The 14,127-nt window shown below is 37.6% G+C and overlaps 1 protein-coding gene across 3 annotated transcripts in view; it reads right to left on the bottom strand.

Moving 5' to 3' along the window:
- The window catches only part of Spidr (scaffold protein involved in DNA repair), a 288,520-nt gene that overhangs the window by 90,132 nt on the left and 184,261 nt on the right, over positions 1 to 14,127 (bottom strand). For all 3 annotated transcript variants that reach the window (XM_090338799.1, XM_090338798.1, XM_090338797.1), the window contains 2 exons: positions 8,773 to 8,959; positions 6,389 to 6,639 (listed from right to left, as the gene is read on the bottom strand). In XM_090338799.1, coding sequence (XP_090194925.1) covers positions 6,389 to 6,639; positions 8,773 to 8,959 — 438 coding nt within the window. The remainder of the gene's footprint in view (positions 1 to 6,388; positions 6,640 to 8,772; positions 8,960 to 14,127) is intronic.

Genomic DNA, 14,127 nt, shown 5'->3' with positions numbered 1-14,127 from the left:
GCCTGAGCATTCTCCTTGGACTTTCTCAAGGCTAGCACTCTACCACTTGAGCCTCAGCACCACTTCTGGCTTTTTGCTATGTATGTGGTACAGAGGAATCGAACCCGGGTCTTCGTGCATGCTAGGCAAGCACTCTACCACTAGGCCAAACTCCCGGCCCTGTTTTTGTTTTTGCAAAAATGCTTAACCTGCTAGACCACCTGCGTGTGGTTTCTTCTTTGTGGTATTGACTATGGGCATTGTAAGGTGACCTCATAAGGTAACCACCACCAGTGTGTAGAATTTACCTTTAAAAGCTCAGCCCCAGTGGTAGTTGGGGCTGCTCTCTTTCAGCCTGAAGGTGGAGAGTAGCCACTGAGCTGCTAAATTGACACCTAGCCTGGTTCACTGAAAGCTGGTGACTACTGCTGGGGGTTCAGGATCCCTCAGGCTGGGATATTACACTCACTACATGGAAGCATTACATTGAACACTTTACACACATAATTCCAATTGAGTCTATATTATGGTAAGCATTATAATTTCAATTACTCAGATAAGGAAACATACTTTGTACTTAAATGTCCTTGATAAGTGTCAGTCAACATTGTACCCAACCTTTTCTGATTCCAGACATTTCTTTTTTCTTATATTGAGGTTTGAATTTGGCCTCACTTTTCTTTTAGGTTAGCATTCTGCCACTTGAGCCATACTTTCAGCTGTTTTTTGTTTTAGAAATGGAGTCTTGAGAATGTCTCTCCCTAAGTTAACCTCAATCTACAATCCTCCAGATATTAGCCTCCTGAGTACGTAGGAACATAAGTATGAGCTTTCTGCACCTTTGCAGCACTATACATAGTTTCAACGTGTTCAACACATTCTCTCTCTTTCTCCTTTCCTCCATCCCTTCCCTTCCCTTCCCTTTTCTTTCCTTTTGTAATATTTTAGGACTCTACACTAGACTATAATTCATAAGTACACACTTTTGTTCACTACTACAGTCCAAAAGTTGGCTCAGGACATGATAGTAGATTGTTCTTCATTTTTCTTTAGTGAAAAGAAGAAAACGTTAAGAGAATGGAATAAAGAAAAAAAAAGAGGAAATGTTAGAATAAAGTATCAATATAGAGAATATAACATGAACATTTTATTGGATTAGCTTATTGAATTTCCATAAAACATAATGCAAGGTAACAAACTGTTAAACAAAAAGATATTTCTTCCTAGCATTTTTGTTTGAAGACATGGCTATTTAGTAAGTTCTTCAAATTATATGCTTTTAGAAGAGACTTTCTTGCCTTTAAAATACTTCTGCAATGAGGCATTTCTGAGGGAAAATTATCGGTTTGTTACTTAAGTATCCTATGGAGAAAGGAACACATTTCGGGATGGATGGGAGAAAGGCAGGTGACATCTGAAGAAAATCCATATGAGCTGGGAATGAGGCAATCAAGTTTTACTCCACCAGAATAGAGGGAGTCACTAAGGAATTCACTTATTCATTTTCCTTTTCTTTGTCTCAGCTTCCTCTACAAGTTAGGGGATGAATGTTAGTAGATAGCTTTCTTAGATTTACTCCAATACTATTTCCATTCTGCTTAAAAAAAAAAAAAAGACTATGGTTAGGACTAGAGGCATAGTTGAGTAACATAATACATGGCTAGCATGTAGAAGGTCCTGAGTTCTACCCTCTGTACCACAAGAAAAAAAGGAAAAGAAAAAGAAAAAAAACCTATAGTTTTATTATTCAAACATTTAAAAAATTTTGCTGTTATTACTGGTGTAATTATTACATGTGCCAGTCTGGGGCTAGAACTCAAAGCTTTGGTACTATACCTGAGATGTTTCTGCTTATGCTAGTGCTTGAACCACAGTGTCTCTACTGTCTTTTGGGGGGTTAACTGGTGATAAGAGTCTCAAAGGCTTTCCTACCTGGGCTAGCTTTGAACCATGATCCTCAAATTTCATCCTCCCGAGAAGCTAGGATTATAGGTATAAGCTATCAGCCTCTGGCTCTCATGTATTTATTTTACAACATTCAACATGAAGCAGATCTAGAGAAAGTTGTGTTTAGGGGTCTGGTAAGTTTGCTAAGCCTGTTATGTAGTGTCCGTTGCATTGACTTTTTTTCTTACATTTTATCATAGTGATTCATAAGACTTCTTTTTGTTGGTTACTCTTTCCTATATACCTGAGAAACCCCATAGAATTGCTTTCAAGAGCAGCATTGAGTTAAATAAAATCACTGAGAAGTAGAAAGCCTACTTTTATAGTTCAGAGAACAGTAGTCTTTTTTTTTTTTTTTTTTTGCAAGTAGTGAGGCTTGAATGCAGACTTGGTCACTATTGCTTAAGCTTTTTTGCTCAAGGTTGGTGTTTCCAGCTTTTTGGTGGTTAGTTGAAGGTAAGAGTCTCATGAACTTTCCTGCTCAGGATTGCTTTGAACTGCAATCCTAGATCTCATCCTCCTGAGATCTAAGATCTCAGCTTGGATATTATAGGCATAAGGCATCAGTGCCCAGTTAGGAGGACATCTTTTTTTTTTTTTTTTTTGGTTGGTCATGGGACTTGAACTCTGGGCCTAAGCATTGTCCCTGAGTTCTTCAGCTCAAGGCTAACGCTCTACCACTTGAGCCATGGTGCCACTTCTGGTTTTCTTTTGGTGGTTAATTGGAGATAAGAGTCTCAGGTCCTTTTGTGCCTGGGCTGGCTTTGAACCTCAATGCTCAGATCTCAGCCTCCTGAGTTGCTAGGATTACAAGAGTGAGCCACTGGCACCCAACTGAGGACATAAATCTTTTTACTGAACTTATTAACACTGACTAGAACTATTGAAGGGCTATTGAAAGTTGACTTTCAATAAATTTTCTTTAATTTCAAAGATGGTACCAAGTGGGCTGATAGCCATTAGGAGATACTGACCTCAGAAGAGGGATACTGCCAGAGTGAGGGGGACACAGACATGACACCTATGGCTGAGGTTCTAAGTAAAGCCAGACAGAAACTTCTTTAAAAGTTTCAAGAGCCATCAGACCTGTTCTGGGAATGATTTTATCAAGAGTCCACTAGGACACACAGATATTCCTTTTTTCTAGAGGGCTCAATTTCTTCTGACATGATTATTTCTGGTACTTCATAGAAAAATATGGTGAGCATACCTCCTTTAAGTTTACAAAGTGAAGACCTTTATGGTAAAGCAGATCATGGCAGGCCTCAAGGAAAGCCATTCTCAAAAACAGAGAAAAGAATAAGGGATCCCCTGGCTGGGAAATGAGTACTGCATGTACTTGTTCTTCTTTGGTGCACTTACTATTTCAAGACTAACTTAGATATGTCCCACAGGGCATCATTCCACAGTCATGGTAAAAAGTACATTTTTCTAATAGTATTCTCTCATTTTCATATGTGCTTCATACACACGTGCACTTGTGCGTGCACACACATACATATTAGAAAGCCTACATGAGAAACCATATCACAGAAATGGTAGGACAAATGGTGAACAAATCTTAGCAGTGATTAGACATTATGTTGAAAATGAACTATACAACTTGTGGGTAGGGATGAGAGGGAAAAACTGGTAGAAAGTAAGGAAAAGAGTAACATTGTTCAAACATTATCTGACTTATGTAACTAACTCCTCTGAACATCATCTTTACAATAACAATAGAAAGGTTAAAAAAAAGAAACCTTATCACTAAAGTGTTTCCAAGGCAAATATAAAATTATATGCATATATAAACATATGGATAAATCATTAGTCGTGGTAAAATACAAGTCTATTATATTGATTTGTAAATTGAAGCTTTTTGTTTTCTTTAAGAATGTTTCTTATTATCTTTAAGTAGTTGTACAAGGGAGTTGCCATTTAACCGAGAAGTTTATGAATATACTATATCTTGATCAATGTCACCACTTCCAACATTTTCATCCACCCCTTCTCTATCCATTCCTTCTTTCCTTACTCTTCTTTGTTTTAAAAATGCATCCTTAATTGTTATTATAAAACTGATATACAGAGGGCATAAGTTAGATAAAGAGTATATTTCTTTCTGAATAGTGTCACTCTTTCCCTACTGCCCCTACTCACAAGTTGTAAAGTTCACTTTCAATATAATTTCCAATATAATTTCCAACTCTGTATTGCTTTACCTGGCGTTCCATCATTACCATGTACCCCCTTACCAAAGATAGATGAATGAACAAACAAGACAAAAAGAAAATTAAAAAAAGCAACAAAGAAAAAATCCTCTTGTTTCCATATCCTTGAGTTCATTTGGATAAATATTATTCTATATGATGAGATGCCTTTCTGTTTCTTTTCTTTTCTTTTTTTATTATTGAGGTAATGAAAAGAGGAGTTACAGTTATATTCGCCAGATAGTTGGTGCATTACTTCTCACACATTGATACCCTTTCTTACGTTTTTGTCCCCATTTCCCTCTCCCTGCCTTTCTGTTTCTTTCCTTAGAATATCCGACTTTGGTCTGACTTTCTGAATGCTTAGAGGCCGGTATAATTTTTTTTTTTAATTTTTTTTGTCAGTCCTGGGCCTTGAACACAGGGCCTGAGCACTGTCCTTGGGCTTTCCTCAAGGCTAGAACTCTACCACATGAGCCTCAGCACCTCTTCTGGCTTTTTTCTATGTATGTGGTACCAAGGAATCGAACCTGGGTCTTCGTGCGTGCTAGGCAAGCACTCTACCAGTAGGCCAAACTCCCGGCCGAGACCAGTGTAATTTTTGATAGAACCTTTTGAGGTTATTTTTCTGGTGATGTTGAATTATGGATTTTCAACAGAATAAAAATTAAAAGTTTATATGCAGCTTCATCAGATCAGCCACTGTTTTTTTACTTGCTTTCATACAAAGTAGGGAAAAAATAATATAAACAATCATCCTATTCTTTTTTCATATATTTTTAATTGTAATTAATAGAAGGGTTACATTATATTTGCTAGGTAGGAGGTGCATTAATTCACATACATTGATACCCTTTCTCATGTCTTGGTCCCCATTTCCCTCTCCCCCACCCCCACAATCATCCTATTCTTATGCTGACCATTATTCTTCTTTATCTTTTCAAATTCTAATTTTTACAAAAACATTAATGAAATATTACTGATCAGACCTTCTGACACCCAAAGATTTCTTAGCAGTCTTTCCTTCAAATCCAAGGCCAAATGCTATGACTCTGATTAAAGTTCCAAGTTCTCCTTCACCCAAGTCAGTTAAAATTAATTTTCTCCTGTCTTTTTGAGTTTAACACTATCACCTTGTCAGAACAGACATTATATTTCATTACACCTTTCTTTTCTGTTTACATTATCATATAGCTATCAGCAAGTAAGTACATCTCTGAAGCTATTTCCTCATCTGTGAAACAGAAATGTCCTTTATTTAGTGTTATGACATCTTATCTGTGCTACAAGAAATGTACCACATGACAGGAATATTCATTACTATGGAATAAAATTGCTTTCTTGTTTTGAAGTATGTGCTTGGATTTATCTCGCTATACCATAATATATTCTTATTTAATAGAGCATAGTTTGTATTCCAAGGTAAAAATATAAAACACTGACAATGTTAAATACTGGCAGGTATTCACCAACAAAACAAAACAAAAATATACCCCAAACCAGACCAAGCAACAACAACAAACCTCAAGCAAGCACCAGTGAAGCAATCTTGACACATGCCTCCAAGATGGACACTGTGATCATTCTTATGGAGCTAATCACAGTCAAATGGTCAGATGTTACTTCATTGGCTAGTACAGATACACATTTACAAGTTTCATAACATTCTCTTAGGCATTACTAATCAACATTTTTTTTTCTTTTTGTAGTACTGGGGACTGTACTTAGGAAGGCAAAGTCCTTTATCATTATCACCTGAGTCATACCTCTCAATCATAAGAAAATGTAGACTGTTTTATTAAGTTACATGTCACCCTTGGGCAGGAAAGTAATTTCTCTATCCTTTTAATTTTAGTATATGTACTATGTACTAAGTGAGCACACATGCATACTCTTTGAGAGAGCAGTCTCTGAAAGTCAGAGATTTTTTAATTGTCATCATTCATCAAAGACATTAACATTCAATGTTGTCATAAATGGTAACCACGTGCACTTTTGCAGAACAATACTAAGATTTTTTTTTTTGGTGGGTCATGGGGCTTGAACTCAACCTGGGCGCTGTCCCTGATTTTGTGAGTGAACCCTGGGCTTCATGCATGCTAGGCGAGCACCCTACCACTAGGCCACACTCCAGGCCCTATATATCAAATTTTGATGCAAGTAAAACAACTCATGTATATGGGAAATGCAGTGTCAAAATTCCTCTGGGAAGAGCCCACTTTCTCAAGCACTATGTGGATGTTTTTCCTCCCCATGCCCATGCTACTCACCGAGCTCCAGGTAGGTCTGTGTTCCCTGGGAGGCTCCTCTTCTGGATCATGGTACCATCTCTTCCAGGAAGTGAGTAAACTCTTTGTACTACCACTCGGACGCCCACTCTATTCCATGGGGCAGTTCCCAGGCTTCCGACCATGTCCAGGAGAGAATTCCTCAGAGGAGTGCCAGCTACAAGATGCTGCTCCCTGTCTTCATGTCCATGGCTCCCATCTATGCTTGTAGTGGCTAGATTACTACAAACAACCTGGCCAAGACATGCAAAGGAAGTTGTTTTGGTCTGGTTTATAACAAATTGTTCACTAATAATGACATCATTCTCCAATCCCCCAACAGATCTATCTGAGGAATAAAGATAAAAGTAGAGGAACATGGGCCGAGAGTTTGGCCTAGTGGTTAAAGTGCTTGCCTAGCATGCATGAAGACCCGGGTTCGATTCCTTGGTACCACGTACATACAAAAAAGCCGGAAGTGGTGCTGAGGCTCAAGTGGTAGAGCTCTAGCCTTGAGAAAAATCCAAGGACAGTGCTCAGGCCCTTAGCTTAAGTCCAGGACTGGCAAAAAAAAAAAAAAAAAAAAAAAGTAGAGGAACATGAGGTATGAAATGTAATATCTACTAGGTTAAAGTTCTCTTGAGGAGAAGTGGGAAAGAGCAGTGTATTATCTACCAATGTAATCCCACATCCCACAGTGGATTCCTGCTATTATATACATCAAAGGAGTTAAGTATTTTCCCCCTTTTTATTCAAAAGACAAACTAAAATAAAAAAGAATGAGTAGTAAACATTATTATTTTTATTTATTATTATGGTAATGGTCCTGGGGCTTGACAAAGTCCAAGGACAGTGCTCAGGCCCTGAGCTCAAGCCCAGGACTGGTAAAAAACAAAAACAAAAAACAAACAAACAAAAAAACTTGGAGGGCCAGGAGTTTGGCCTAGTGGTAGAGTGCTTGCCTAGCCTGCATGAAGACCAGGGTTTGATTCCTCGGTACCACATACACAGATTAGAAAGCTGGAAATGGTACTGTGGCTCAAGTGGTAGAGCTCTAGCCTTGAGAAAGCCCAAGGACAGCACTCAGGCCCTGAGTTCAAGCCCCAGGACTGGCAAAAACAAACAAACTAAGAAAAAACTTGAAGGATGTTTTTTCCATATATTTTTTATTATAATTAATAGAAGGGTTACATTATATTCTGATACCCTTTCTCATGTCTTGGTCTCTATTTCCCTCCCCCCACCCAACTTGGAGGAAATTTAAATGTTATCATTAAGTTGACTACAATGCTTTTCTTTTCAAATAATCCCTTCCAAATACTTCTTTTGATAGTCAATGGGAGACTTTATGGTATAAAACAGGGTGAAGCCCAGCAGGCTCCCATGGCTCCCACCTGTAATCCTAGCTACTCAGCAGGCTGAGATCTGAGGATCAAGGTTCAAAGCCAGCCTGGGCACAAAGGACCTGAGACTCTTATCTCCGATTAACCTCTAGAAAACTGGGAAGTGAGGCTTGACTCAAGAGTGGGGTGGTAGCCTTGAGCTGAAGAGGTCAGGGACAACGCCTAGGTTGAATTCAAACCCCATGACCCACAAAAACAAAACAAAACAAAACAAAAATACAAGGTGAAAGTTGGTCCATTTTTTCTTTCTTATTTTCCTGCCCTCAATCTGGCAGTTTCAGTACTGTGTTTTGTGGTGACTGCTGTAACTCCCAGAGCTCACAGTATTCCCGGGCACATACTGTGCTCATTCACAATGAGTTTTAGTTTCTCAAATTAATTTTAGCAGATGACCATGGCTCAGGGTAAAAAAACAATTACAAAAAATCTGAAGTTTGGCCGGCTCACTCCTGTAATCCTAGCTACTCAGGAGGCTGAGATCTGAGGATCAAAGCTGGTCTGAGCACTAAAGTCCATGAGACTCTTATCTCCAATTAACCTCTAGAAAACTGGAAGTTTTCTCAAGGGTAAGTGGTAGCCTTGAGCTGAAGAGCTCAGGGACAGAGCCCAGGACCACAGTTCAAGCTCCACAAACAACAGTAGCAACAACAATAACAACAGTAACAACAACAACAAAAATGTAAAGCTTATGCATCTTTTTCTGTCTAGGGATACAGATATAGGAAAAAACAAGTTTTCAAAAAGACATGAAGAAGTGCTTAAAATTCTTAGAAAACTGGTAAAGAATAGAGAAAATAAATATTTTCATTTATGTTAATAAATCAGGAACATGAAATTCATAACCATATGCTATCTGAGCTAGCAAATATTCAGGTATAATAGAATTTTGTGCCAGGTAGCATATATATTTAGAGGAGGTAAAATATATATAGCCTCATACCTAATTATTGCAAACATTATTCCTCTGAGCCAATGAGACTTTACCTGGTTTTTAGGCAAATTATTTGTTAGATATTTAATATGAAAGATCTGGGCCAAAGTGATATTTCTTCTTGGTAGGGGTGTATACATTTCATGAGTTGTTTTTGAATCTTCTTTGGCAATAAGTTTCTGGCAAAAGTAAGCATTCAGAATAATAGGGCAACTTCCATCTGGCATAATGAGTTTTTGCCTGGAAAAGACAAATTTAGAAGTTTATTTGTAATTTGGGTTCTCCTTGTATTTTTGATAAACCAGGAATGAAAACAGCAATGAACACTTGTTATTGACAGTTTAGAACAAGCCAGTCCACACAGTGACAATGCCAATAATGATAGACAGCTAAAACCAGGGCCAGTCCAAAAAGTAAGTCATCCCCCAAATTACCATAACAGACAGAGCAATCCATAATGCTCAACTATGACCATCAGTGGAGCTGATGTTACTTTTCCAGTGAAAGTCCAATGTCAAAAGTAGAAGACAGGCCAGATGAGGTGGTTCCCGCCTGTAATCCTAGTTACTCAGGAGGCTGAGATCTGAGGATCAAGGTTCAAAGCCAGCCCAGGCACAAAAGGACCAGAGACTCTTATCTCCACTTAACTTCTAGAAAATGGGAAGTAGAGGTCAAGGGTAGGGTGGTAGCCCTGAGCTGAAGAAAAAAAAAAGAAAATTCAGTTCATTATTCAAAAACATGATCCTTGAAAAATGTTTTTGGAACAAATGTCACCTTTTTCGTAGCTATCCCAGGAAAAATTACTTTCTTTTGTTCTTTTGTCAGTTGTGGGGCTTGAACTCAGGGCCAAAGAATTAGTCCCTGAACTTGTATTCAAGGTTAGTACTCTACCACTTTGAGCCACAGAACCACTTCCAGTTTTCTGGTGGTTACTTGGAGATAAGAGTCTTACAACTTTCCTATCTGACTGAGCTGGCTTTGAACTATAAACCTCAGATCTCAGCTTCCTGAGTAGAGAGGATTATAGGTGTGAACCACCAGTGCCAGACTCTTTCTGTCCTTTGAAAGTGTTCAACAGCATGTGACATTTGCAAGGGATCAAAATGTTTGCTACATGAATGACTATACAGTCTGCCTCCATATCTATGGGCTTAAAGTGTGTTTCTTTTACTTTCCTACCTAGGCTGGCTCCACATACCTAAGAAACAGATAAAAACACTGGACTAAAGGACTACCAGCTGTGATTTGTATGCTATTTTTAAATTCTCAGAGTATACTTTGTTTAATTCAATTCTTAAGAGAAAAAAAAAAGAACCATTGAGGAGTACACTATAATTTACATGGTTTGTTTCTGTCTGAAAGGGGAGAGAATAATAAATACATTAAAGATAAATACAGTATAAAACTAAGTTTTCTCTAGACAAACCTAAGTGTCAAGACTGAACATTCCCGCCCCCTTTCTCTCCTCTCCCTCTCCTCTCCCTCTCCTCTCCTCTCCTCTCCTCTCCCTCTCCCTCTCCCTCTCTCTCTCTCTCCAATTCTGAGGCTTGAACTCAGGACTTACGCACTATCCTTGGGCTTTCTCAAGGCTAGGATTCTATCACTTGAGTCACAGCACCACTTCCAGCTTTCTCAATGTATGTGGTACCAAGGAATCAAACCCAGTGCTTCATGCATATTAGGCAGGCACTCTATTACTAGGCCATGCTCCTGGCCCCTGAACATTTCCTTTCTTGAGATATAGGGTCACTGGAAATGATATTTGAAGAAAGAGCCAATTATTTCAGGTGATAACTATAATTTCATTTTCTTTCTTTTCTACTCTTTTTTATAATTTCATTTTCAAGCTTAAATACTGTACTATCATTAAATTACTGAAAAGTTCACTAGAAATTAACAAAAATAGGGAGCATGAAGTAATAGGAAAAAGGTAGTCTGAAATCAGACCAAGCTGGGTAATTTCAGTGATGTGGGCTGGGATGTGCTACACTGGTAGAATACCTGTGCAAAGCCCTGGGTTCACTTTCCATCATTACCACAAAGGTAGGGAGAGATTTGTGTTTGAAGTTTATAGTCTTATTTTGTTTTGACCAAAGCATTTCAATTTTCTGAATCATTTATTCACATCTGATGTTAGTATAATGCCAATCTAATAGTGTTGAAGTAAAATTTTATGAATATAGCCATTGTGACACATATACACACATTCAGCATGTATATTATCTTATCATTTAAAGCAATAGCCAAGGGCTGGGGAGTTTAGCCTAGTGGTAGCGTACTTGCCTAGCATGTACGAAGACCCAAGTTCGATTCCTTGGTACTACATACACAGAAAAAAGCCAAAAGTGGTGCTGAAGCTCAAGTGGTAGAGCTCTGGCCTTGAGAAAGTCCAAAGATAGTGCTCAGGCCCTGAGCTCAAGCCCAGGACTGGCAAAACAAAAACAAAAACAAACAAACAAACAAACAAAAATAAAGCAATAGCCAACATTGCCAGATGATTATATAAAATATCTAGGTTAATTTAATTCTTCTAATGAAAATTAGGTGATCTTAGAAAAATTGTTTTAAAGTTCATGAATATATAATTATTCCTATATATAACTGTGTAATTCTTAGCAGGTTAAGAATACACACCAATTGGTAAGCAGAGATAGGGAGAAAAATAAAAATGTTAATTCTAATCTTATAATAAAATATAACAAAGAATCTAAATTCCAGCTGAGTATAGTAGCTCACACCTGTAAGCCTACTCAGGAGGCTGTGATCTGAGGATCATGGTTCAAAGTCAGCCTGGGCACTAAAGACTGTGAGACTCTTGTCTCCAATTATCACTAGAAAATGGGCAGCAGGGCTGTGGCTCCATGTGTAGTGTGGTAGCCTTGAGCTGAAGAGCTCAGGGACAGTGCCCAGGCTTAGTTCAAACTCCATGACCCACCAAAAAAAAAAAAAAAAAAAAAGGAAGAAAGTAACTGCCGGTAGTGTGTTATGGCTCAATTAGTAATGTACTGCCTAGGAAGCAAAAGACCTGAGAGAAAATCAAATCCTAGCAACTCTCCCCCCCAACAAAACAACATTCTGATGGTATAAGATATAACGAATGAACTTGTATCTAAATAGTATACTGAGGACAGAAAGGAAAACAAAAATCAAATCAAGTAGATGGAACAATGTTTTTCTAAAATCCCCAGAATATCCTAAATTGAACTTTCAGTTGAAAACTTATGAAGCAATGCAGAACAAAAGGATTCACTTTACTTATACTGAATGTTAATGTAAGAAGTTTGAGAAAACAACCACAAAAGAGTTGAAGTTGACACTACTAACATAAAAGAATCAGTAAAATAAGAACAAGGAATACTGTCTTCAAAAGGCACAAAGCAAATACCAAGCTTAGTCTAACTTCAAATAGAAGAAACCTCAGTTAAACTAGATAAATGTGAAACACTGGTTAAAGGACAATGCTTTAATTTTTTTTTTTAAAGTAGTAAGAATGCTCTTGGATTAAAGCTGTATTTCACAGAGGAAACCATTTTTCTTGAATGGCACAGCTTATTTTCACAAACAAAGAAAGGAGAATAACAAAGACAGCAAAACCACAAAATGGCACATAGCAAAAGAGCACAGCAAGGCCAGTCACATTTTACATTAAAACTCCAAGGTAAGCTTATGAAAAATATTATATATAGACTCAAAAACACATATGCAATTTTTGTATATTGTACTTAGAAAGATGGTGCCCCTGAAATTGAGTTTCTGACCCTCCAATTTTCTGAAAGCTAAGAATACAATAAGTGAGATTAGCCAGGGGAAGGAGTGGGGTTTGTTTCTCTGATTTGTTTTGTTGCTTGTCTGGTGAGATTAGAGGACAGACTTGGCACTTCTGAAAATATATTTTCTTCAGAGAGCTAGTCCCAGACATAATGTTCTCAATTAACTTCTTTTTTTTTTTTGGGTACATTTTCTGAACAGTGTATTATACATTACTGAATATGACCAATGGATGGACACAGGTTGATCAGCCCTTACCTGAAAGACTAGAACAAAAACTATGTTGGATTTCTAAATATTTGAATACAGATAATGTCTTAAAGATGGAAATCTAAATACAAAATTCATTTGTTTCATATATACCTTACAAACACACATAGCCAGTGGTAATTTTTGATATTTTTAATACATTTGGCACATTACAGCTAGTAGGGGTGCCATAAACAAGAAAGCTCTCTCTTTGAAGACACTGAATAAATTGGGTTGTACACCAGCTTCTAATGTGAACCACAACAAAGTTATGTGTCATGTGGGAACTGAGAATCTTTTAGACATTGGAACATTTTGGATTTAAATTTTTCAGATTAAGGATATTTAATCAATAAATAGGATAATCTTGATAAAAGTTTAATCTATTAGAAAGATAACATAATGTTTTTATTTATTTTTTAGTTGGGCATGGGGCTTGAACTGGGTGCTGTCCCTGAAGCTTTTTTGCTCAAGGCTAGTGCTCTACCATTTAAGCCAAAGACCCACTTCTGGCTTTTTTTTTTTTTTGGTGGATAATTAGAGATAAGAGTCTCATGGACTTGCCTGCCAGGGCTGGCATTGAACCTCAATCTTTAGATCTCAGCCTCCAGAGTAGCTAGTATTACAGGTATGATCCACTGGCATTCAGACTCATTTGATTCACTGTGAAAGGAAAATAGGTTTCAAATATCACTATTTCTCATTTGATTTCACTTTAATACTAATTAAAGGAATCCACTTTTAAGTTTAAATTATCAAGACTTTAGGTGTAATCAATAGATAAAATGATATGTTTAAGGAATGATATTACTTTTGTTGCTGTGACAAAATATGAGACATACCTTCCAAAGGAGGAAATATTTATTTTAGCTCACAATTTCAGAGATTTCAGTCTAAAGTCGTTGGCTTTGTGGATTCTTGGCCCGTGGTGAGGCAATCATAAGGAAGAGGAGGCTGCTCTCATGATGTACAGGAGGTAGAGGTGGAGGAAGGAAATGGTGATAAGGTATACTTTAAGGAATGCTCCCATGACTTACTTCTTCTGACTAGGTTCATAAATTTTCTAGAACCTCTCCAAATAGTGCCACAAGCTGGGCACCAAATGCTCAACAAAGGTCTCTATATGGACATTTCATACTCAGTCCATAACAGGGATTTAATATTCAGCTATATACATTGCGAAGGGATAGCTAAAAGTGAATTAACATCCATTACTTATAAACTTTGGGTTCCTTTTCTTTTCTTTTTTTTTTTTTTTGGTCTGCCCATGGGACTTGAACTCTGGGACTGAGTGTTATCCCTGAGCACTTCAGCTCACAGCTTCCAGGTTTCTTGTGATTATTAATTGGATATAAACGTCTCATGGGCTTTTTAGTGCCCCGACTGGCTTT

The sequence above is a fragment of the Megascapheus bottae genome, chromosome 9, assembly GCF_031878675.1.
Source record: "Megascapheus bottae isolate mThoBot1 chromosome 9, mThoBot2.hap1, whole genome shotgun sequence".
NCBI classification, from domain to species: domain Eukaryota; kingdom Metazoa; phylum Chordata; class Mammalia; order Rodentia; family Geomyidae; genus Megascapheus; species Megascapheus bottae.
Note: the sequence above shows the minus strand (reverse complement) of the source record. Positions and strands in the feature narration are given on the sequence as shown.